General features: G+C 56.0%; 1 protein-coding gene across 2 annotated transcripts in view; it reads right to left on the bottom strand.

Annotated features, from left to right (window-relative positions):
- BCR (BCR activator of RhoGEF and GTPase) overlaps positions 1-25,176 on the bottom strand; it is a 138,838-nt gene that overhangs the window by 3,076 nt on the left and 110,586 nt on the right. Inside the window, exons 12-22 of one of the 2 annotated variants that reach the window (XM_004443110.3) lie at positions 24,401-24,476; positions 22,835-22,939; positions 21,918-21,992; positions 19,376-19,473; positions 17,369-17,500; positions 4,914-4,973; positions 4,133-4,242; positions 2,765-2,904; positions 1,687-1,821; positions 734-839; positions 39-201 (exon numbers count right to left, since the gene is read on the bottom strand). In XM_004443110.3, coding sequence (XP_004443167.2) covers positions 39-201; positions 734-839; positions 1,687-1,821; positions 2,765-2,904; positions 4,133-4,242; positions 4,914-4,973; positions 17,369-17,500; positions 19,376-19,473; positions 21,918-21,992; positions 22,835-22,939; positions 24,401-24,476 — 1,200 coding nt within the window. Of the gene's footprint in view, positions 1-38; positions 202-733; positions 840-1,686; positions 1,822-2,764; positions 2,905-4,132; positions 4,243-4,913; positions 4,974-7,381; positions 7,454-17,368; positions 17,501-19,375; positions 19,474-21,917; positions 21,993-22,834; positions 22,940-24,400; positions 24,477-25,176 lie in introns of those variants that run through there. The other variant, XM_087423842.1, reaches the window with a different exon arrangement.

Here is a 25,176-nt window from a genome sequence, read left to right as displayed (position 1 = left end):
AGGCTGGGCGGTGTGGGTTGGAGCCTCTCTCCTCGTACCTGGGACATGACCTCCAGGGACCAGCTGTCGGTCATGGAGATAGGTTGGCTGGGGTTGGCAGGGAGCTTGCTCTCCTTCTCTGAGGGCCGGAGTAGCGTGGGGCCAAAGACCGTGGCAAGGTTGTGCAGGGACATCTTGTTCACTGTCTCCTTTTCTGCCACCCTGCAAAGGGCCAAAGCAGAGGCTGCTGTTGGGACACCGCCTTCAGGACGGAGGCGAGGCAGAGGGGACGGGCCACCCTGGAGTCCTAGGGAATGCAGTGGAGGGCACCACCCCTTTTTGCCTTGGGCTGGCTCCACAGCACAGCCACCCCACCCCTGGTTGTGCTGAAAGCAGACCCCACCCTGGTTCCTCTGGGCTGGAGGGGCCCAGGATGAAGGGTACTTGAGGCTAGTAGGTTGCTGGGCCAGCTCTGGGCCATGACCTGCAGGGAGAGGAAGCCCGAGCACACAGCTGGCTGGGGCTAAAACATGCTCTTTACTTAGGGCCATGGTGCAGAGGGGAAGGGTGGCAAAGAGGGAGAAGGTGGCAATGGCTTTAGTATCCAGAGGGGGTAAGTAACTGCCAACAGGGGAGGAGAGAGACGGCCCTAGGTGCTGGGGAGTCGGACAGGAGCCAGTGGTGCGTGGGTGGATCACCCCTTGCTGCCTGAGGGTCCTAGAGCCCTGGGCCCCTGTAGAAGAGCTGGGCTTACCTTTTTAGGTGGTCTAGAAGGAAGAGGAAGGTCAGCAGGTTGGCCTCTGGGAGTGACAGCAGCAAGTTAAGCATGCAGCTCTCCTTTGCAACAGGGTCTGAAAGAGCTGCAGAGGAAGGGGGAGCAGCTCTTAACTTCTCGTGATCACAACCACGGGCTAGAGACCTCTCTCGAGTGGCCAGATGGAGCACCCGGGGCCCATGTCAGAGGGCACAGGACAGTCCAGGCCCGTCATTGTCCTGGCCCACACAGCACTGGCCCCCAGTGAGGACTTTGTAATGGGTACCTGTGTGGCGGTGGGCCATCATGAAAACCTTGTCTACATCTCAAAGGGGTCAAAGGAACCACAAGGACCAGCGGCAGGAGGCGCCGGGCACAGCTGCCCTCCTGGCCAACTTGGCCATTCCTATCTCCTGCTTGGAAGAGCCTGAGGCACGAGAAGCTGGGCAGAGGGGGAAGCAGGAAGTGAGGGGCAAGAGGGCTGCAAGGCCTTGGCAGCTGCCTCACCACTCTGTGCACCCTGGGGGGACCAGGTCCCCTGCTGGATGGCCCTGGGAGACAGGCACAGGGGCTGCAGCTGCCCCATACACCAGCAGTGCCACATTGGACATCCACCTTCAGATTGACTTAAGGTCAGGTCGGGCAATGAAGCCATGCTTGATAGGCCAGGACCTGGGGTTAGGGGAGAAGGGCAGCTGCTCCAGTGAGGAGGACTGTGGCTGTTTCACCCTCGGGCTACTTGGATAGACGAGGACAGCGGGCAGCCCTTGGAGGACGGGCAGAGCCCTTCCAGGACCCGCTTGGTTCTCGGTCCCCCCGCCACTTGCAGAGTTGGGTTGCAAAGCAGACTGTGAGGGAGGGGGAACAGCCTGGGTTCCCCCACTTCACCACTGACAACCCCCCAAGGGCACCAGCAGACAAGAGGGGAGGTGGGAGACGCCTCCTGTGCTCACCGATGCCCTCGGCAAAGTTGGGGTAGAACTCGTCAGTGAAGAGGGGCTCAGGTAGCTCGCGGAAGTAGAGCTTCAGCGTCCCGGCGATGGCGTTGACGTCCATCTCGCTCATCATCACAGACACGTCCTTGTTATCTGGATGGAGCAGAGATGGAGCACTCGTGGATCCCTAATCAGGGTCCGCTCTCCCTGCCTCAGCTCAGCACAGCTGGCACTGACCACTTTTTGGGCTCCTCCCCCTTGAGCAGCTCATCCAACTGTCCTCCTCACACCTGCCCTGCTGGGCAAGGGGGCAGCTGCCACGAGGAAACTGCGAGGCTACTGGAGGAGGACAGGCGTGGTGTCTGGGCCGTAATTGGGTGGCTCTGCCCTCTAGCCACTACCTGGCTGCCAGTGTCTCCTGATAACAGGACGAGACTGGGATTATTTGCTCTGTTTCAGCGTTTAAACCGGTCTTCCCTTTGGGCTCAGGTGGCCACTGGTCTTCCCAGCCACAGGCCAGGTCCACTCTGGTAGCCCAGAGGGAGCAAGAACTATGACAGGGCCCACCCAGGGGAGCTCGGCCTTCCAGGGCTCCAGGCCAGGGAAGGCAGCATAGGCAAGCATGAAAGTCCTGGCTCTGCCACCTTCCACTCTGAGGACCCTCTGGGGTCTCAGTTTCCTCGTCTGGCAACTGAGGCAGTTCCCCCAACTTCTCAGTGTGCGAGGGTGAGGAAGATGAGACGCCGCAGCACTGGCAGAAGCTCGGTCACCTCAGAGCCCTTTGCACGGCTTCCAGACCTCTTACCCCCTCGCCGGGCAAGGAGGCCGAGTCCCAGTGAGAGGCGGGGCGGCTCCACGGGGGGTGCCGCCAGTCCAACTCAGCAAGATCCATGCATGCACAGTTAGGACAGGCTAAGAAGTGGCTTCTGCAGAACCTCCTCCCACAACTCCCTTTTCCTCTCATTTAAAAAATAACAGAACAGTAAGTGAAGCAAAGGTGCGGAGCAGGAGATAACAAGCATGGGCCACAGAGGTGCCTTGAGGGTCTTGGCACCATGCCCACACCTCCGGCCCCACGGCCCAAGATGACACTCACTGACGTCAAAGGCTGCCTTCAGCGCCTGGATGTCCGTGGCCACTCCGGACACGCGGTAGATGCCCACCTCCTCCATGCCCCGGCGCTCGATCTCCTCCACACACTGGCGCACGATGTAGGGCACCTTGGACCTCTCCCTCCTGCGGGGGAGGGAAACACCTCAGTGCCCAGCAGCCTTCGCGTGGCTGTCTACACACCCAGACACCTGGAGATGGGGTGGTGAAGGCACTTGGGTTCCGGCTGCACACACAGCCTCGTCTGCTCTGTAAGCTCACGACCATCACTGCCTATAGCTCATCAGGGCCTGGTGTCTTTGGGGGAAGGTCAGCAGGCTTTTCTGAGCAAAGCTGGCCCAGGCCTGGGGTTACGAGGCAGCGGCACAGCGTCCTGGAAAGCGGTCTGGTCTCTGAGTCGGGAGATGGGACCCAGTCTCAGCCTGCCACCCTCTTGCTGCTCCAGAGATGAATCCCACCCCCTCCAGCCTTGGCGAGAGGTGAGCCCTGCACACAGCAGCAACTCAACCGGAGCCTGCTGCATGAACGGCGCCACAGGGCTGCCCAATGCCAGCGCTCGGAATCCTGGGATCCTCAACGCTTTTCTAAGTCTTAACAACAGACAATTGCAGCACCTCTGTGTAGGACCCCGGAGTAAGAATATTTCAAAAATGGGAGACGGTGCTGTCTGGAGGCTTAGCTTTAGCAACTAGTCTAGTTTAGCAAGCAGATTCAGGAGCCAGCAAAGCTCTCTCCTGAGCCACCCTCATTAGTGGCACTTATTTGGGGTAGCTGCTGACAGAGGCCTTCCTGCTCACACCCAGAGCCGGCCAGAGGCACTGTGGGGACAGCAGGGGTGCAGCTGGAGGTGGGAATCAGTGTTTAGACACAATCAGGTGTCCGGGAAACGCCTGATGCAGGCCCCGGCCCAGACGGCCAGTGAGGTCAGGGGCCCAGCCAGATTCCATCCCAGGGAAGCAAACAGATTCTGGGAGGAAGCAGCCTGTGTCTCTGAGAACTGCCCTCAAACCAACACACAGGCCTTGGACAACTGACCCGTGACAAAGGCACAGGGGTTCTCATCATTCAACAGGAACCTCAATCATGACAAATTCCAGTCAAGGGAAGAAAATCCCGCCCTTGCGCAGCTCTGGGAGTCATGTGGGGGCCAGCCTATCCGCATAGGAAGAGGGCAAGGACATTCCTGAGCTGACAGGACAAGTTTCGCAGTAAACACAGGAGGCAGCTAAGCGCACAGTGTCCCACGGGCCTGGGAGGCATCCTGTGCAGCGACCGTGCTGTGCAGGGAGGGGAGACTCACACCCACTCTTTCCTCCAGAAACACCAGATGCAAGCCCAAGCCCCTGCCACTCACTTGGTGACCACGGCGATCTTGACTCCAAAGACCCCTGTCTGTTTCCGGGAAGGCATTCTCTTCAAGCTGAACTCCCTGCTGGTGAACTTGACTGAGAGTTTCACCTCGATCTGCAGGGGAAGAAGGGGCATGGTCCCCTCACCCTTCTGGTCCTCACAGCCCAAGTTCCCACGGGCCCCGGGGTCTTGTCAAATCTTTCCACACCCTGGGCAAGCTGGCCAAGTGCGGGGCAGCACCCCGGCCAACTCAGCAAGAGCCAGGAACAGTTATGGTGATTTAAGGACTGACTTCCGCAGAACCTCACTCCACAATCCCTATTGCTGCTGCTCCTTTCTTAATCATAATTAAAAAATAACTAGAGAAAAAGTAGAGAATATTATAACGAAAAGCCACAAATCATCTATCAAAAGTTAATATTCTGTCACATATGCCAGGACCTTTTTTGCTGCATGGTAGTGTCTTTTTTTAAGATCTAAATCTGAAGGCTAATCAGGGGTCTTAGTTTCCAGAGGCAGACCCCAGGGTCGAGGCCCTGTCTGTCCCGGTGATGCCACTGGATCACTGTTCGAGGAGGGATGCTCAGCGCCTGGCAAGTGACAGACACCAAACTGATTCCTTACTGTGCTTCAATTCTGACCTGCAGGGCTTCTTCCTCCTCCAGCCACGCTCTCCCTCAGATGCGAGCCCAGGTTTAGCCTCTTTCTGATTGTTTTGGAAGGCTCCGGGGCCACCATAACCTTCTGGCGGAAGTGGGCGCCAAGAGAGCCCTGTGGGTACATACCCCGTTCATGGCGATGACGGTCCGCTGCCAGTCTCTGTCTTGCAGGGCCTGGGGGTCCAGCTGAAAGCAAGGAGTCACGATTATCAGATGCCCTGCTGGGCAGAAGCCCAGACGTGCTACTTCTCCACTCCTGAGTTGAGTCAGAGCTGGATTGTGGCTGACACTTCTATCCAGAGGCCAAGACAGAGAAGGGTCCAGAGACAGAAGAGAACCTGCTGGAAACCCCTGGAACCTTATGGCTGGCCCTCCTGCTCTCAGACCTTTGCTGCCTGGGTCTCAGGCTCACCCCAGGTATGAACTGGCAATAGTTCAGGGCCCTGCACCCAGCTCCTCCCTTCACCCCTTCCAGACGGGAACTGAAGTCCATGCTGGCAGCCCGGCAGTGGGAGCCATCTCCCCACCATCGCTACCTGCAGCTCAGTGGGGGTTGAGCAGTCAGTTTAAGTGACATTTCTGGAAGCCCATTTTCAATAGCAACTTCTTGGGGGCATGCCATCCAAGTATTTGAGACACTGCTTTCTCCCTTAGTGTGCAGGACGGCGGGAGGAGCCTCCAGCCCAGGCCAGTCCTGTGGCTTAAGGTCAGGCCCAGAAGGACCCAGAACCCAGCCCCAAATCATGCAGCAAGTGAGGGGAGCTGGAGGAAGCCCCTCTAACTTCTACCCCCACAGAGCACTGTCCAAACACTGGTCTGTAGGACCATGCTGTTTAATACCACCTAACAATCTGTGTGCTCTAAGACATCCTGACCTTAGTGGGCAGGCCACATGCCCCCCATCCACAAGGGCTCCATCTCCCCCATTGTGGGAAGTGCACACTCCCCACCAGCGGGCTGGGCTGGGTGCAAAGCACCTGGGGAGATCTTGTTAAAAAAAATACCTCCCCAGGCTCCACCTGCAGAGCTGGACTAGTGGCTCCAGGTGGGATCTGGGGTTCGCATAAGTGAAACCTCCCCAGGAGATTCTGGGGTGAAGCCAGGTCAGGAAACACTGTCCGACACCATGTAACCTGGCACTCCTCATCACTTGCTTTGAGCGACGGTTTTCTGCTACTAGGCAGGCCGCTTAAGAGCAGGGACTAAGCCTCACGATTTCTGCACACATGCACACACACACGACGGTACTAAGCACAGTGCCAGATCTAGAGGGGCGCTCAGGACAGGCATCGTACGTTTATCCACTGCAAGGGACCCAAGGGGTGGCAGCTGGGCCTTCTGGAGCTGAGGCACTGGAAAACAGGGCCCAGCTGCCTCTCCCTCACCGGTGTGTGCTTCTGGGCCTGTCCCCCTGGACCTGCTCAGCACAGAGGCTCATCACACGCACTCCTGGGGGTGAGCCCTGCTCACCTCCTCTTCTAGGTCCTACTGGCTAACACTCCCAAGGATCTGAAATGTACGGCCAGATTGACACAGAAAAACACAAGGTCACAGAGCGTCTCCCTCCAGGGCTGTGTGGCCACAGGTTCTTCCTCTGCATCTGTCCCAGAAGGTCCTTAGAGGCCACAACTCCCAGGCCACGGGGACTCCACCCCGAGAGGCAGGGTCCGTGAGCGGGGACCGGTCAGTTAAAAACCACTCAGAAAAGGAAACCTCCCAGCGGCGCTTCTCCACCAGAGTGAATCCCAGGCTTTGGGCAGGGCCCAGGGGTAGGTGGGTCTTCACCAGGTGAGGCAGCAGCAGGATGACGCCAGGACCCTTCCACACTCTGGGACCAGCAGATCGAGTCGGCTCTTGACCAGACTCCATCACCTCCAACGCCCGTGTCCTGGCCGCCAAGAAGGAAGGGGGCAGGCGCCGTTCCTCTCATTCCCCGGGAAAGGGAGAGCTGACCACCACCTCTGGGAGTTTTAAAAAATGGAAACAGGAGCAGGTGTGGCAGGAGACCCTTGTCTTTCCCTCTAATGAATGGTCATCAGTGGCCCCTCTCCCCTTGAGAACCAGCAATCACAGTGGACAAGCAGCCTGGAGTCTGAGCAGGCAGAGGGACAGGGAGAGGAGCTATCTGCGACATCGGTGGGGGGCAGGGACCCTGCCCCGACACAGCCCACCTGGGAAGCCACGGCCCACCCACACCCCTGGCCCACCTTGCCCTTGCATGTGAGGTTTCGGATGCAGGTCCACAGGGCAGTGCCTCGAGCACACAGGTACTTTTCGGCAGAGGCCGCGCAGCTCCGGCCTGCCCAGTGGGGGTGGAAGTACCGTAGGAGGCCCTGCATGGCGGCGGGGGCAGACAGCGTCTCTCGCATCCTCGGCCCTGCTGCTCCGAGAGGCCTGCGTGGCCGGACAGGAGTGCAGCTGACGGGAGCACAGAGAGCTCCAGGCCTCGGCTGCCTTTTGAGCGGCTTCACGGGAAGCCCCGCCCCGCAGCCTGGCTCAGTAAGGTCAAAGCTTCCGAGCACCCCTGGGCTCTACTTTTTTGGTCTCTGCGTGGAAAAAACATCCCTGCCCCCCACCAGCAGCCTATTGCTTACGGGAACTCCAATGCGTCACGGTTTTCTCTAAAGCCCAGAAAAGCCAGTCTTCCTTCTCAAGTGGCTGGTTTCCTGTGGGGGCATTTGGAGACGCTGAGTAACACGTGTCTGCCTGGCCAGTCGCCCTCACGGCTGGACGTGCCCTGAGGACCCTCCAGGGCTTGCACCACCCCAGTCGGTGACCCCAATAAGAGCACGCACTGCTGGGGCCGGCCTGGTGGCGCAAGCGGTTAAGTGCGCGCGCTCTGGGGTTCGCCGGTTCGGATCCCGGGCGCACACCGACGCACTGCTTGGCAAGCCATGCTGTGGTGGCGTCCCATATAAAGTGGAGGAAGATGGGCACAGATTTTAGCCCAGGGCCAATCTTCCTCAGCAAAAAAAGAGGATTGGCAGATGTTAGCACAGGGCTGATATCCTCTCACACACACACACACACACACACACACACACACACACACGAGCACACAGTATCTTGGGCTGAGGGTGGGGCATCCCATGGCCCACACCCCTGAGAGCACAGCGGGCCTGTGATGAGCAGGCTTGGCACCATTGTCTACCCCCAGCACTGATACCCAGGCCCAAGTCACCTGGCCCCAGAGGCAGTGGCACAAGCTGGCCTCCAGAGCAGACTTGGGCCACGGCGCTGCAGGTAGCTCCTCATTGGGCCCCCAGCCCACCAGGTGGCCCTGGATAGGGACCCTGGACTTTTCCCAGTGGGAAAGGCCATCCCCAGGCTGGCTCAGCTCCAAAGGCCAGAGCCTGCAGAGCAGAGCGGAAACAGCATGAAGAATGACACATGAGATCTGAGGCTCAACTCAGTCCAGCCCCAAACAACATTCAAGGCTGGTACACTCTCATGTGGCTATTTAAAGCACCAGAGAAGTAAACAAGCGGGGGACAGGGTTTGGAAAAACAGATGACTGAGGGGAGAGGACCAGGAAATGGCAGTCCAGGGAAAAACCCGAGAACACTCCAGACGCCCATGAGGGCCCCCTCGGGGTCTCAACGTCAAGGCGAGGAACGCGCTTGCTGCTGGGGATGTGGACTGGGCAGGCTTGGGTATCGGCCCACGGCCAGTGCGCTCAGGAGGATGGTCTGCATCCTTGCTTGTCTCCTCCGGGGTTGGACAAGGTGGGGGCCTCAAAGGAACAATTGTGGGTGGTGGGCGTGGTGGACGGTCGCCCTGAGGTCTGCCTAGAAAACTACCCCATGCATCATGCATCCATGCCAGGGAGGTGGTGGGGGCCAAGCCCAGGTGGGGCAGGGCTGAGCGCTGCCCCAAAGCAGCTTTGGTGAGGACCAGGGGCTGTTCTGCCTGCTGTGTAGTAGGCACGACCAGGTGGGCCACCGATGGACAACTGCAGGGTCCTCTCACTCATCACCCTCGGCCTCGGGGGGCAAGGACTAAACTGTCCAAAGGAGGAAATGCCCATTCCCTCCTCACTTGCCACCTTGTAGACTGGCTTCCTCTGTGCCCACCCTCACCACCTAGGACGGTCCAGCAAGGCTTCCCCAGCGCTCCTGACTGAGCTCCCCCTGTTTACATCGTAACCAACTCCCTGAAGTGGGTCTTCTCAGAGACAACCAGAGGACCTCCCTGGGAGAGAAATGTGGTCTCCCGGTCCTCCTTTTATTACTACAACCTGTTCTCTTTTTTTTTTTTTAGATTTTATTTATTTATTTTTCCCCCAAAGCCCCAGTACATAGTTGTCTGTCATAGCTGCACATCCTTCTAGTTGCTGTATGTGGGATGCGGCCTCAGCATGGCTGGAGGAGCGGTGCCTCCGTGCGCACCCGGGATCCGAACCCGGGCCGCCGGCAGCGGAGAGCACGCACTCAACCGCTAAGCCACGGGGCCAGCCCTACAACCTGTTCTCTTGAGGTCTGTCATCCACATCTTTATCCCTTTGCTGCCCTTCTCTGATCCCAAGCAGGCTCCAGCATCACTTTAAAAGATAAAGCAACACCCCCTGCAACAGCTATGATCAAAAAGACATGTGGTAACAAGTGTTGGCAAGGATGTGGAGAAACAGGAACCCTCACACACTGCCCCTGGGATGTAAAATGCTGCAGTCACTCTGGAAGAGCAGGGCAGGTCCTTACATAGTTCTACTTGGCTGCCCAACCAAGCCTTCCACTCCAGGGTGTCCACACAGAGACTCGTGTGCTCACACTCATGGCAGCGTTAACATAATCACAGGAGCTGGAAACAACCCAGGTGTACGTCAGCTGGTGAATGGGTAAACACAACAAGGTACATAAATACATACAACGGAATCTGATTCAGCCATAAAGAAGAATGAAGTGCTGATACTTGCTATGACGTGGATGACTCTCAAAAACATTACGCTTAAGTGCAAGGAGCCAGTCACAAGACTACATAATAGAGCATCATTCCATTTACATGAAACATGCAGAATGTGCAAATCTATAGACAAAAAGCAGATCAGCCTGCGTCTGGGGGTGGGAACAGGGAGTGACTGTGAGTGGGAACCAGGATGCTGTTTTGGGATGACGCAAATATTCTCAAACTGGACTGTTGGTGATACTTGTAGAACTCTGCAAATTACTAAAAAGCGTTGAATTATACACTAAAAATGGATGCACCGTATGGTATGCCAGTTAAAGAAAAAAAGATAGAGGGTAGCAAACTGGACCGCAACAGAGCAGGCAGGGCCCAGTTCACCATCCCCACACTCTCTCCACGGTGGCAGTAGTATGTCTCTTCAGGACAAATCCTGGGGAATCGGTACAAGGATTTTCTCAAGTGGTTTTACACGTTTACAACTTTTGCAGCCTAAAATCTTCCTCAAGTGTCTGCTGAAAACAATCACTACCCATTCTATGTTCTTGGTGCAAGAGACCCCTGGGACTCGCTGTCGGTTTCTCTCCTGCTCATGTCCCTGCAACATGGGCCACGTCTCATTCATCTCTTAGCCCCCACAAAGTACCCAGGAAGGCACCCTCCCTCCCCCCAGGCACACAGGAGGCCCCGGCACATGTGGACCGAAGGTGCATGGCTCTGAGATAATCCTCTGACAGCAGCCGTCCCCAACCACCCAACTGAAAACCACATCTCCCCCATGCCCCATCTCCCTCCTGTCTGGCACATCTCTGTGGCTCTTATCTTTATTTTGGTTGATGTTTGCCTTTCCAGCTAGAATGTAAATTCCCTGAGGACAGGGCCTTTGTCTATTTCATTCATTGTGGTATCTCTGTGCCCAGACATAGATGTGTATGATATATAATGTAAATATATTTAATATATATATACAGTAAAACATTTATTGGCACAGAGTGAGCATTTGCTACATGCACTGGGGGCTGCTGAGAGCCAGGTGCCTGCCCTTTTACAGGTGAGCGTGCTAGGGCTCCGATGTGTGGCTGTGGGAAGGGAGGCAGAGTGGAGGGCTTCTCCACCAGGCTGCACCAAGCAGGGGCCGACTGCGCCCTCTGATGGCTGGGGATTTCACGGAGGGGGTGATTCGCTGAGTCTAGGCTCCCATGTCCATCCTGAACCCTGTGGTCATTTTAACTCTTTTGAAAAATGGTGGTAAAATATGCATAACAAAATTTACCATTTTAACCATTTTTAAGTGCACAATTTAGTGACATGAAGTACATCCACAATGTTGTGCAACCATCACCAGCATCCATCTCCAAAACTTTTTTTTTTTTTTTTGGTGAGGAGATCAGCCCTGTGCTAACATCCGCCAATCCTCCTCTTTTTTTGCTGAGGAAGACGGCCCTGGGCTAACATCTGTGCCCATCTTCCTCCACTTTATATGGGACGCCGCCATAGCATGGCTTGCCAAGCAGTGCGTCGGTGCGCGCCCGGGATCCGAACCAACGAACCCTGGACCGCCGCAGCGGAGCACGCGCACTTAACCGCTTGCGCCACCGGGCCGGCCCTCCAAAACTTTTTCATCATCCCGAACAGAAACTCTACCTATTAAGCAATAACTCCCCATTCCCGTCCTCCTCCCAGCCTCTGGTAATCTCTATTCCACTTTCTGTCTCTAGGAATTTGCCCATCCTACGTACATCATATAAGTGGAATCATACAGTATTTGTCCTTTTCGTGTCTAGCTTATTTCACTTAGCATAATGTCCTCAAGGTTCATCTATGTTTTAACATGTGTCAGAATTTTCTTCTTTTTTCAGGGCTGAATAACATTCCACTGTATGGATTGCCACATTTTGTTTATCTACTCACCAGCTGATGGACACTTGGGTTCTTTCCAGTTTGGGGCTGTCATGGTCAGTGCTGCTGTGAACACGTATGTACAAGTCTTGATGGCATCTCCACATTCACACAGCTGTTCTCAGGGACTTTGGTGGGCTGTTGGGGCCAAATGCTACAGAACTGGCGGTTGAATGGGGAGACTGCCTGAGAGTGGGCAGACTTCACAGTTTGGTGAGGGCTGAAGTGCCGGTGCCAGGGCGCACCTAGAAGGGGCACACTCGGGCCTGCTGGCCTGTATCCAGCCAGGTTTCCATGCATGAGGCAAGCAACCCAGGCAGAGAAGTTTGGGAAACTGCATACAGCCAGCCCCAAGCACCAGATTCGAATAAAGCAAAGGGTCAAGCCAGAGACCTGAGACTCGAGTCTCATTTGAGACTCACATAAAACATCTTAACAAATCAACTCTGATGCCCCCACTGGAACGTGAGTTGTGAGCCCAGCTAGACACAAAAAAATATCAGGAGAAATGCTAGAGGACAAAATTCTAGGACTTGATATAAAGTTACTTGCTAATGAGAGGAAACAGGCTGATTTAGCAACAGAAAATTTGCAAATGGCGAAGAGAGAAGGAAAGGGCTGAAGGAAGAAATTCTTAACAGCTGCAAGGCTCCAATTTCCCGGGGCTTTGCCAACCCTGGTGATTATCCCTGGATGCCCGCCCCGGCCCCAGGCACTCAGGCAGTGCCTTTGGGCCCCCGTCCTGCCCCCGCAACACCCGGTCAGGTACTGACTGGACTCCTTCGGCCAGCCCTCCAGCTACGCTGGGACCAGTGCACCCCCACGAATCTTGTGCTCCTGCTGTTCTCGGAACTTAGGATGTTGACATCTCTGCTTAGGAAAATCCTTCCCCTGAAGTCTCAGACTCAGTGATTCCAACTCTGTGGAGGTTTCTCTCTACCCCAACTCTTGCCAAATAACCACACCATCCAAGCCACCTGGCTGCCCAGGGGCAGCGCCTGCTCTGGCTTTCGGCACATTGGCAGCATCCTCTCTTCCAAGCCTCTATGCTCTGGGCTGTGAAGCCAGGTGACAGACGTCTTCTTGTTCTTGAGGTCCCTGGGGCCCGGCATGCAGGAGGCCCTCGACCACTAGGGTGGCACGATGGGCTCTTAGTGTCTGAGGATGGACTGGGATGGCCTTACTCGCTCAGACGGCTTGCTGAGGCTCAGAGCTAGCTGGGAAAGGACCCTCGCCAGGGGCCCCTGCACCTCCACACTCCAGGGTTATGATTCATGTGCCTGAGACTCTTTCCTGGATAGTCAGCTCCCCAGGGCTGCGTCTCTGCTACACTGTGTCTTCTGCCTTACTGGCCTGTGGCCTGATGCTCTGAGCAAACAAGCTCACCCACCCTGGGTTCTGGCGGGGGAGCCCTCCACTCTCCTCTCATGGAGCCTCCATCTTTCGGGAAGGGAAGTGGGGACCTGGCAACTCACGCAGGACAGTCCCCTGAAGAGCAAGGGTTGAAACCTGAGCCTTGGGCCAGCGGCTCTTAAACCCTCGGCTCATCGGCACCATGTAGAGGAGTCAAGGTAGACTGATCCGGACCCCAAACCCAGGGGAGTGGGACTTAGCTCCCCAGATGATTCTGATGCCTCCTGCCCAGACAGCTGTGAGCAGCTTTGCTGGAGACTTGGTTCCCTGGCCTCTTGCTGGAGGGGGGAACCCTCGGGGCCTGCCTGGCCTCTGCCCTCCTGGCCGGCTCTGGACTTCTCCCTGACCCGCCTTGGACACTCCCAGCGTATTGCCCTTCCCCAGCTCATGGGAAGGGCTCTCCACTCAACTTACGAGTCAAGGTGTGTATGGGGGGCATAGGCCCTCCCCCCTCCTACGTGGCATGCTCAGAAGGTGCCTGATGTTACTGGGAAAAACCTGGTCTCAGTTAGTCTGGGCCCCTGGAGTCATGGACGCCCTGCCCCCTGCATTCCCCACACAGAAAACAGCATCCGTGGGCGGGAGGAGGGGAAGAGGCCTGGCTGGGTTGCAGGGCATCATCACTTCTCCTCTGACTTCCTACCTTCTCCCTCCTGGGGATCCTGGTTCATAAACAAGCCCTGTTGGAAGCTGGGTCACTAGGGGCCGGGCCAGCCGCCACCTACTCGGCATGAGTCACAAATGCCCCTCCTGTCACACTGGGATTCCTTCCTGGCTCAGGATGGCTCAGGGCCAGGCTTCCCACTCACTTCTAACAATGACGACAAACAGTAGTAATGGCAACAGCTGACACTGGAGGGCCCCCAGATGGCTCCACGGCCCCCACCACAGTTTACATGAGGAAACAAGTCTGGATGGGTAAAGCGATGACTTGTCCCAGGTCACAAGAGGTGTGGTGGCGCTGTGGATGCTGACAGTCTCTCCTTGACCAAACTCCAGCAGGCTCCACTGAGCTGTTTTCCAACTAGGCCTCATCCTTGGGCATGTCCTCAAAGGCCCAATTTTAGCAAGAATCCCCCACCCTGGACATCTGATCACCACGGACATCTCATTCAATTCCTCCACCATCTCTGCCCCCGGGGGATGTCTAGTCACCTGGCCTGCCTTCAGCTAGAATCCCATCAGGTCCATGTCACCTGAATCCCCCTCACCCCTGATGTTTCCTCTTAGGAATTTTCCATCTGCCGACCCCTCCCCCTGCTCCTTGGCTATAAATCCCCACTTTTCCTTGTGGTATTCAGAGTTGAGCCCCATCTCTCTCCCCACTGCAGTGGTGCCTACACCTATCTAGACAGTCCCTGGGTCTGGGGGTGGGAACAGGGAGTGACTGTAAATGGGAATGAGGGAATTGTTTTGGGTGATGCAAATATTCTAAAACTGGACTGCTGGTGATAAATAAAGTCTACATTTTAAATAAAGTCTGCCTTGCTGTTTCGACAAGTGTCACGAGTTATTTCTTTTTAGCCGGGTCCACGTCCTCTACTCCCTCCCATCTTACACCTGGGTCCTCCTAAAAGGAACGGCAGGGAGAGCTCTCAGGAGGAGGATCCCTCCGAGCACAACGGCATAAAAGCAGAACGGAGCTGAGAACAGTCAGCAAGTCGAAGACGCACCTTGTCGCCCCCCACAACCTTACTGCTCTCTTCTTCCTGGGATGGGGCAGGGTGCTCGCCTGACTGTCTGGGAGCACAGGTTGTGTGCATCAAGAAATATTTTGTTTGCATCCAGTAGTATTGTGGCAAAGGATTTCCAAAGAGGGCTTGATTCAATAAGAGGAAGATCAGTATTGGTTCTTTTTTCTTTCCCACTGAGACCCCCAGTTACCCAGCGACAGTGCTGAGGCCCTGGTTCAAATCTCGCCATCTTCGGGACTCTAGTGGTGGAGGATCTAGATGATTTGAGTCAAAGATCAGTGGAATCTGAACTGAACAAAAGAGCCAGGCACCTAGCCCTCTGGCGTCCTCAGCTCACCGTGGGCCTCTCCAAGATTTGGGTCAGGGCCTGGTGTGGTGAGGGATGCGCGGGATGGGAGCAGATGCAAACATGGAGGGGGAGGGAGGAGGAGCAGAGGGAGAGCTGTAGTTGTCCAGCAGAGTAGACGGTAAAGACTGAACGGGCCTGAACTACACTGTCACCCAGGAGGTGCCAAAACATGTCGGTTCTCAAAGGAGTCCAGCACCAGGACGCTCACAGAACAGCAAAATCTGGAAACCACTTCAGCGTCCATCAAGAGCTGAACAGCCCATCCAGGCGGTCGACTCACTCCACGGGATTCCCCGTAAAGCCAAGAGGGTGAACGAGATCTGTGTGGAAATGCGGGGCTGGATTTCAAGGACATTGTGGAGAATCAACGCACGAGTTGTAGAGTGCTAAGTATCCACGTCACGCGTGCGAGCCACCCCCGTGCAATGCCCCATCTGTCACAGTGGGACCCACGCCAAGCTCTCATGGGGTAACTCTGGTGGAGAGCGGACCTGGCTGGTCACAGATTCTGGTCAGGACCCCAGAAGTGGGATGACTGATAGATGCTAGCTTGCATTTCTGCTTCCTCCACCCGGAAGCCCTGCTCTACCAAGACCCTACGACTGTCTGATGGAATGTGGAGCTGATGGGGAGCAAGGAGGAACCAGCCCCTCCTCACCTGCGAGCTAAGCCACAGGAAGGACGCAGCTCTAGGACATCTGCCGAGTGGCCCCGGACAGGGAGTAGCCTTCAGAGACCATCCTCATTGGAGAGAGGCCGAGGATCCTGCCCTCCCTGTGCTGGGAAAGGCTGCTGCACTGCTCCCCGACATGCACTCTAAACCTCAGTGGACTTGCTGAAGTGTCACCCTGGGCTGACGTCCCCTACCCCCTGGGTACCCCCTACCTCAGAGGCCCAGCCCTAAGTCCTGCCTGTGGGGTTGACCGAGGCCTTGGGCCTGCTCCCCTAGGAAGGTATGTGGCGTGGAAGATTTCATCGGCTTCCTCTCCCTGTGTCTTTGTAAGGCAGAAGGGCCCCCCCATCTCTGGGTGGTGTCTGCAGGTGGGTGGGCCTGGGGACAGGAACACGGCAGTCACATGAGCATTTCTGCTTTTAGACTTGGTCCCTGGAGGCCCTGAGCCATTGAGTTTCCTAACAAGCTTCCAAGGTGGGAAAACGGGCAGCGTGTATCTCCCGAGAACCTGGTGAATGAGAGTGGGGTGTGGAGCTGCCACTAAGTAAGGACTTGCTGGTCTGAATGATGAGCATGTGGGCCCTCAGCAGCAAAGACAATGAATGAGTCCGGGGCGACTCAGCCTCTCTCTCCATCATTCCTGTAATGCAGTATTTCACCACAAAAGGAGTTTTACTTCCTGCCCTTAGGGAAGGGAGGTGGGGCTTCTTGGAGAGCCCTGTCCTTCCACAGCCACCTGGAACACCCAACCCACTCTCCCTGGAGGCCTCATCCGAGGGTCCAAGGGTACCAAGTGGGTTGCAGGGGTGGGGGGCAGTGCCCTCCTCCAGGGGAGGACGGGGAGGAACCACTTAGCTGGCTCTGGCAAGATGTTCTGCAAGGGAAGTGAATAGACATTAGGGCTTTCTCCCATCAGGGTACAGAACTGTGCAGGTGAGGCTTCAAGAAACACAGCAGGGGGCGCAGCTCCTATCTACCAAGAAGTGAGAAAACTGGTGGTGGGCTTCCAGGAGCTGGGTAAGCTTCTGCAGGACTGAGGGCCTGGATGGTTTGCCCTGAGGACCTGGGGACCCCTTGCTGGTCCTGTATGGGCACTTACTCTTGGCCCACTGGGGGCTTCTATGCCAACTCTTGGGAGGACCTTTGCCCACCCCATTTAGGGATGCAGCTGTGCCCCCTGGAACCTGGGTCTAGAAGCCAGAGAGGGGATGTCACGTGGGTTGACTCTGAGACTCTTGTGCTCCTCCAAGAAGAGGTGGCCTCATAACCACCTCCCCGTTTTGCCTTTGGGCTCTCTTAAGGCTAAGGAGGAACTGAGGCCCCGGCTGGAAAAACAAGTTGAACTGAAACTCCTTTGGGAACAAGATGGGGCATAACAGACACTCAGACAGACAGACAGAGGGGGCAGGAAAGGACCTGTGAAGGCACCAGCCCAAGCCTCTGACAGTGGATATTTCAGAGATGGGCCTGCCTCACTCTGCAAGCCCAGGCGCACCCCACCCAGAGCCAGGCCACCTCAGTGTCCCTGACTGTGGAATGGGGAAAGAACATGCAGCATTTGGAGGTGGGGTGTGAGCGGGTCCAGGGGCAGATGCGTGACGATGTCTGTGTGTGTGGGGGGGGGTTGGGGGGGACAGGAGGGTGGCAGCCTTACCTGGACCTGGCCCTTCCCCATGATCCTATCTGTGCTCTCGCCGTCCTCCTTGGCGATCTTTGTTTTGTTGTAACACTTTTCGTAGCATAGTATCCTCAAGGTCTGGGAGCCTTCCAGCTCGATCTCAAACTCCTGCAGCCCCAAGAAAAGAGGAAAGTCCCCAGTTAACAGGTCCAAGTGTGTGGTGGTCAGTACTACAGGCCCGAGAGGCCCTCCGAGCCATGCCTCCTCAACAGACAGCTTCCTTGCTGCCCAGGAGGACCGTCCTCACTTTAGTCCTGGGACACAGACCCCCAGAAGCTACTTCCCTGTGAGCACCACATTGTGGCTCAGTCTGGACGCTTCTGGAAGCTCTGAATGTCTCTCAATCCTAATCCAAACTCCTTAAGCCAGCATCTCAGAGGGCGGTCCCTAGGCCACCTGCATCAGAATTTAGGGGTGCTGGTTACAAACGCAGATATTCTATGGACTTGGGGTGATAATGATGTGTCACTTTCGGTGATAATGTAGTTCACTGATTACAAGAAACACCTCACTCTGGCGCGTGGATAGTGGGGGAGGCTGCAGCAGGAGGCAGGGGATACAGGGGAAATCTCTGTCTTTTCTGCTCAATCTTGCTGTGGACTTAAAGCTGCTCTAAAAATAAAGTCTATCTGAAAGGGAAAAAAATCGATCTGGGGAGGTGATACAGGAGAGAGAGGGCGCGAGGAGGAAAGCACTGCTTCTGTAGGCTTTTGAGGTCTGCTGTGCAGTGTTTGTTAACTTTCTCCTCCATCGCCCTATGGTGTTGTCAGGAAATTCTGCATTTCACACCAATGCTTTTGCAGGCATGGGTTCTTGGTGGGGAAATGGAGGAGGGTGAAGGGAAAAAAACAGCAGATATTTCTGAGCCTGAATCGAGGTGGGAAGGCTATGTGTGCCAGGAACATGTAAGACCCCTGGACAATCCCTACGTACAGCTAGGGTGGCTGCCAGATGACCTGCTGCTCGGGATCCCTCCGTGCCTCGGTTTCTTGAGCCTCCACTGCTGGCTCACACCTGAACCCTTTGCATACCGTCTAGACCCCCTTTCTCACTGCCTCTGTGGAGTCAGGCCCTCTTGCTCTCTGCAAAGCCTTCTTCTGTGGCTCTTTCTGGCTCTGATCCCTCCTTGTCACAGCAGCCATCAGCCCTTTCTGCAGAGACGCCCAGGGCTGTAACGACCAGGTAATTCTATCGGCTCCCCGTGCCCCAGTCTTACTGAGGCAGTAAGTCTAACAACCAGAGTAGCAGACGCCAAGGAAGGAGACCCAGGCTCCAGCCCCGCTGCTCCATTAGCCACATGATCCAGGGTGGACCAGGCAGACCGCTGGGTCATAGCTTCCTCCTCTGCGGGGGAGCAGGCAGCTCTCTGAAGCCCAGCGACTTCCACTCGCATCCTCAAGCATGACGCCTTTGAGGGCCGCAGCTGTCCCAGGAGGTGGGAGATGGCATTCTCCCGGATCTGGGGGCTTCATCAGTACTAGCCGCTCTGCAGTCATTCCTCCACTCCCGAAGGCTCAAGGCAAGACAGCAAGTGGGTCACAGAACAGCTCTCCAAGATGGAGGAAAAGAGAGCAGCAGACTACACAGACCCAACACCCCGGGAGAAGCAAAAGGACCCTTCAGCCCAGCGAGGCCCAGGGAGCGGGGCTGTGGTCCCTACTCCAGGCCCCACATCCAGAGAAGTGCGAGAGCCCCAGGCTTCCAGAAACTGAGAGGGCAAGCTCATTCTAACTTCTGAGGAAAAACACTAAGGAAACCTACTAAGTAAACACCAAGCTCTCCAGCAAAATAGGCCGTTTCTTGGTGATGGGGAGGGAAGGGGTAGGATTCTCAGGAACACAGAGATAAAATCTCTTAGACTCGTACCCCCGCCCCCTGGGGATTCCCGGAAAGCTGGCAGCGTCGCTTGCAAGGGAAACCATGAGGGATCAGACACCCCATGGACCATATCCTGGCCAGACTCGCCAGGAAGCAGGGCCTCACCTCGTTCCAGCTCGGCTCAGCCGTGTCCCTGTAAACACGTGTCTTGGCTTTATTCACAAAATACCCAAAGGAATCCACTTCCAGGGTGCAGTACAGATCTGCAGAGGGCGACAGGAGAGGGTGACCATGCTTTCCACATTACCTGAATTTTCTATAAGAGCAGGTGTTATTTTCAAAACCAGAAAAAATGGTGTCAGTTTTCTTTTTTAAATAAGACACCAAACCACCAGCCAGCACGAACACCAGCCCTCACACAGTGACCCTGCTCAGTAGCGCAGCTGGGAACCAGCACCTCATAGAACATTCACTCAGTTGGTCACTAGGCAAAGCCTGGCTAATGCCCTCATGCCAGCAGGACCCTACAGCTGGTGGGCTAGGCAAAGGTGAATGCGCCATCACCACGAGGGGACAAGTGCCCCACAGAGAAGGGCAGAGGGCCAGGAGAGGCGCCTACAAGCTGTGCAGACCTCACTATGAATTTTACCAGGTGAAGAGTTGGGGCAAAGGGTGCTGCAGGCCAGCACGGGGAACTGAAGGCAGCTCAGTGCTGTGGGAGGGTCATGGATACAGAGGGAGAGAAGGGGGCTGAGGCCTGGCAGTAGAGACCAGGGAGGAGGCCACTGCCGGGGGTGGATGGAGGCTGTGGCAGGCGGCCAGAGATGATAAACTCCACTGACGGAGTACGGCACCTCACTGATAGGACCGGTGAACAGGATGGCGGTTTCTGGCCTGGCTACAGGGGGAGGGTGGCGCTCCTCAGTGGGGCAGGACATAAAATAAGAGGAATGAGTTTGGGGGCCACAAGTGATAGGTTCAGGTTCAGTTTGGGAATGTGGAGTTTAGAGTGGGATGTTGAGGAGACAGACAGCAAGGTAAGAGAGGGAGGCCAGCCGAGAGGTGGGGATGGAGAGGCAGTTCTGGCGTCATCTGCGTTGCTGATGGGAAGCCCCCCAGGAGCAGGAAGGAGGGAGTTTATGCAGTGATGGAGGAAGGCCCAGATGGAACCCCAGAAACACCAGCATTTATGGGCAGCCCGAGAGACAGGGGCCCAGGGGAACCGTTATCCACGTGCTACAGCTTTACGGAAGCATAATTTGCATACCATACCATCCTCCATTGTAAATTTGAGAATTTTTAGTAAATTTAAACACTTGTGCCAACAACCCCACCACCGTTTCAGGACACTGCCCTCTCCCCAAAAACTCCCCTTGGGTTCATTTGCAGTCAATCCTCCTCCCACTAGAGTCCCAGACAATCACCAATAGGTTTTTTATCTCTGTATTTTGCCTTTTCTAGAAATTTCATACACATGGAATGATACAGTATGTAGTCTTTTGCATCTGGTGTCTTTTGTTTAGCTTTTTTTTAGGTTCATCCATGTTGTTGCCTGTAACAGGAGCTCATTCCTTTTTATTGCTGAGCAGTTTTCCACTGCATGGATGAACTGTTTTGTTTATCGTTCATTCCAAGTCTTTATGTGGACATATGTTTTCATTTCTCTAGAGTAAATACTTAAGAGCGGGGTTGCTGGGTCATACGGTAGGGGCATGTTTAACTTTTTAACAAACTGTGAAACTGTCTTCCAGGGTGGCTGCACCACTTTACATCTCCACCAGCTGAGTCTCAGGGTTCCAGTTTCTCCACATCCCTGTCAACATTTGTCACCGTGCATCTTTTTGATTATCACTGTCCAAGTGGGTATGAAGTGGTATCTCACTGTGGTTTTAGTTTACATTTCCCTACGAAGATGAACATCTTTTTATGTGCTCATTAGCTAATTGAATTTCTTTGGTGAAGTGTCTCCCCAAATCTCTTGCTCATTATTTTAAACTTGGTTGTCTTGTTGGGATTGAGTTGTAAGAGTTCTCTATATATTCTGGATACATGTCTCTTATCATATATATATATAGATATATATATATGGTTTGTAAACATCTCCTATTCTGTGGCTTGTTGGGGACTTCCTGGTGTTTTGTAGCAACAGCAGGAAAGGTCAGTAGCACGGTACCTGCCCTATGTCCTTCTACGAGGGACCCTGAGAGCTTGTGTGGAGGGGCCATGCGGAGAGGTGCTGTGTGTGTTGCACCTGGACTGAAATATGACCAGCCCTCACTGCTCTGACAGCTCCGGTAGCTGGGAGGGGCCCCCTGGAGGGAAGGGAGGAAAAGAGCATTCGTCTAGCTCGTCAGAGCAGCCAAATCTACTGTGCTGATCGGGGTCAGGGTGCCGCTGCCCACAGCCCTCCAGGCTTCGAACGTAGGCTCCATTTAGTGTCTGTATCAAACGCCAGCCCCTGCGATTATAGGACCTGCCTGCAGGGGGCAGCTAACCGGCTCGCAGGACCTGAGACAGGCACCAGAAAGGGCAGGATCCACTGGGGAAAACAACTCCACACCTGGTGGATGTTGGAAGTCAACCTATGCTGGCACCTCGCAGGGATCAGGGGTCAAAGGCTCCTGATGGTAATTTAAGCCACGTCCTTCATTCCTCACATCCTGTGGCTCAGTGCCCTGCTGCCTTCTTCCCCAAACCAGCCACTTACTTGAACTCTGCTTAAAGCCAGTGGCAGAGTGGACGATGACATTCAGGAACCCATAGAGCCCAGGAGATTCATCATCTGTGCAAGAGACCAGAGAGGTGAGCATCTGTGCTCCTGGGAGAGGGAGGCAGAAGACAGGCTCTGCTTCAAAATCAGCCCTGCAGGGGGCACCGTGTGGCTGCCATTTGCTCAGCACGGGGCAAGGTGACGTCACGAGCCAGAAACACATCCATCGTGGCCTTTTTCTCGGGGACCTTAGGATTGAGATGGGCCCACAACACAGGCAGACCAGTCACTGAGACAACATGTGACAGGGTTCCCAGGACAGAAGAGGGGTCAGGGTAGCATGTGACACAGATGGTGTATGTGTGTGTGTGTGCGTGTGTGCATGTGTATACCTGTGTGACTGAGTGTGCACGAGTGTATGCAACAGTGAATGAAAAATGCAGCATGACCAAAGGTGTGGGCAGGAAGCACCTGGTTGAGGGGAGGGCTGGGAGGACAGGGGGGCTGAACCAGACCCAGAGCACAGGGCGTCTGAGGAGTGTCTTGTGACCAGGGATGGAAGTCATCAGTCTTCTCAACCACCCAGTGGTGGCCACCTGGGAAAGTCCACTCCTAACCCGTCCTGTTCACTTCTAACCTGTCCCATCCACTCCTGGGAGAGGCCACTCTTCACCCGTCCTGTCCACTCCCGGGAGAGGCCACTTCTAACCTGTCACGTCCACACCCGGGAGAGGCCACTCTTCACCCGTCCAGTCCACTCCTGGGAAAGGCCACTCCTAACCTGTCCCGTCCACTTCTGGGAGAGGCCAACAGGCCCTAAGCAGCACACACATTCCTTTGGAATAAAAACCCACTGGTCCCAAGGACAGTGCTAACAGCAGAAAGGGACAGCGGCCCTCTGGATGACAGCCCACCTTCCTTGTTGATGGTCAGTGGAATGCTGTGGACAGTCTGAAGTTTGACACACGAATTGGTCAGCATCTGCAGCTCCACAGACGTCAGGGAGAAGCTTCTGAAACCTGAAAGCGGGGAACACAGGTGCACCAACCGGCCAGTCGGCATGGCTCCTCGGACCTCCCAGGACACCCAGGGCGCGTTCTCTGACCCACTGGACCCTCACCCCACCCTGGTAAAGGAGCACAGCACAGGCTGTGATGGCTCAGGATGCGGCGATCTACTCCCTGGGGAGACGCTGGTAAGCCGCAGAGCAAGGTGTGGCCCCAAAGGGCCCAGGCTGGGCTCAGAGGGTGGGAGAAATCTTAGCATTGCTCTTACAAACAAAGGAGTCAGCCTGCCTCCTTAGCACAGCCACAAGGCAATTCTGAGGGCAACCTGGAGCATCTTCCTGTGGGGTCCCCCCAAACAGACCCCTGGCACAGCTCTGTCCCCTACTCTGCTAACACAGGCCCCTATCTCTCCACCAGGTGAGGAAAAGGGGCTTATTTCTGGGTACAGCACTGAGCAGGGAACAGATGCTACCACGCTGCAAATGGTTGGGTCCCTTGGTCATAACAGAAAACCCTGGCACACGGACAGGGCTGCAGACACCAGCCATCAGAGCTGCCAGGAGTGCCTCATCCCCCGGATGCAGGGGCACCTTGGGCGAAGGTGTGGTTCAGCACAGGCATGAATGACAAGCCTGGGGGGACGGGACCTCAGGACAGGACAGAGGCGTGTGGCGCCCCAGCCCACTTGGGATATGGTGCTCAGCCCAGCTCCCCCTGCAAGAGGAACAGGGCATACAGGGCGCATTTGGAAACCTCTTAGCAATGATGGCTTAGGAATCCCAAACCACACAGCTGAGGGGCAGGGGAGGGAACCAGGCAGCTGCAGCCCCAGGACTTGAACACTGCCAGGCAGGACAGGGGGCAGCTCTGAGCGGAGGAGAGGCAAAGAACCACTAACAGAGGGAGGCGCCCAGAGAATGGGCTGTACCAGAGGGGAGCAAGCACCCTGTCCTGAAAGCAGTCAAGGCTGGCCACTTGGACAAGGCAGTGGGGCCAGCAGAGTGTGGCTGCCCAGCCCAAGGATCCTTTGGATCAGCATCAGCTGGAAGTGAGGAAGGCCCAGGGGGCAGGCAAGGGGGGTGAGCTATGTGTGTGGTAGGCCCAAGGGGTGGAGGAGAGTGGCCCCAGGGGCAGGCTGGGAGCAGGCTAGGGAGGTCCAGGAGGCAGGCGAGGAATTCAGGGAAGGCCGGGGCGAAGGGCAGGGGTTCACAGGAGAGGTCAGAGGGCAGGTGGGGGGTGCACAGGAGACGCTAGGAGACGCGGGAAGCAGGGAGAGCAGAGGGCAGGAAGCCCTATCAGGACAGTTCCTCTCCAATTTCTTTTCTAAATTAGAGCTCCACGTACATCTCACTTGGATAAAAGAGTCCCACTGCTAGCCCCTTGGGGGAAAAAAGCTCTGAAACCACAGGAACTGATGACCGTCCAGCCCTTACGCTCCCAAGTGCAAGTCCTCTTCATGCAGAGGCCACTTACACTTCTTCTGCTGCTCCCGGATGTTCTCCCTCCACTCGGCACGCTCGTAGTCAGATGAAATCAGGAATGTGTAACTCTAGGGGTCAAGGAGAACATACCCGTTATTTCCACCCCAGACAAGCTGACACCCGGCAGGCCCAGGACGCTGTTCCCCGTCACCGTCCACTTCCGGTTCTGTGGCCCGCCCCTCCAGGGTATGACACCTCTGTGCTGCTGGCCAGGTGTGCTCACAGCATGGCCTGGTGCTTCAGGCACTCTCTGCCCTTTCTGCCACCTGGGCTTCAGGCCACAGCTCCTGTGCCCTGTGCAGGTCCGCCTCAGGCACAAGCCCCCTGCCTAGACTGCCTGGGTCAGGGGGTGACGTGTTGGGGCTTAGGGCCTCAGAGGAAGTTACCAGGTGGGATCTGCAGAGGTGAGGGCTGATGCCACCCGGCCACCTCCATCCAACCCACATGCCCTGAGCCATGACCCAGACACAGGGCTCCCGCACAGCCCAGCTGCACGCTGACACACACACACGCAGTGTGTGATACCCATCAGATGTGCGTGGGAGAGGCCCAGGCTACAGACGGCACCAGGATCCAGACTCATGAGAGGTCCCTGGAGAGCAGGCCCTTACCAAGGGCCAGGTCTGCACAAACCTGTGAGTCCTCCCACCCGCCCTATTTAGACCCCAGGGAGTCTGCCACCTCCCAGCTGTGGGGGTGGAGCCAGCTGCCACTCAACCTGGAGGCTACAGCCCGAAGCACCAGGCAGAGGGGCCCCTGTGCCTGTGT

This window comes from Ceratotherium simum, chromosome 35, assembly GCF_057802395.1.
Source record: "Ceratotherium simum simum isolate JZ-2026a chromosome 35, ASM5780239v1, whole genome shotgun sequence".
NCBI classification, from domain to species: domain Eukaryota; kingdom Metazoa; phylum Chordata; class Mammalia; order Perissodactyla; family Rhinocerotidae; genus Ceratotherium; species Ceratotherium simum.
This window is presented reverse-complemented; position numbering and strand designations above follow the sequence as displayed.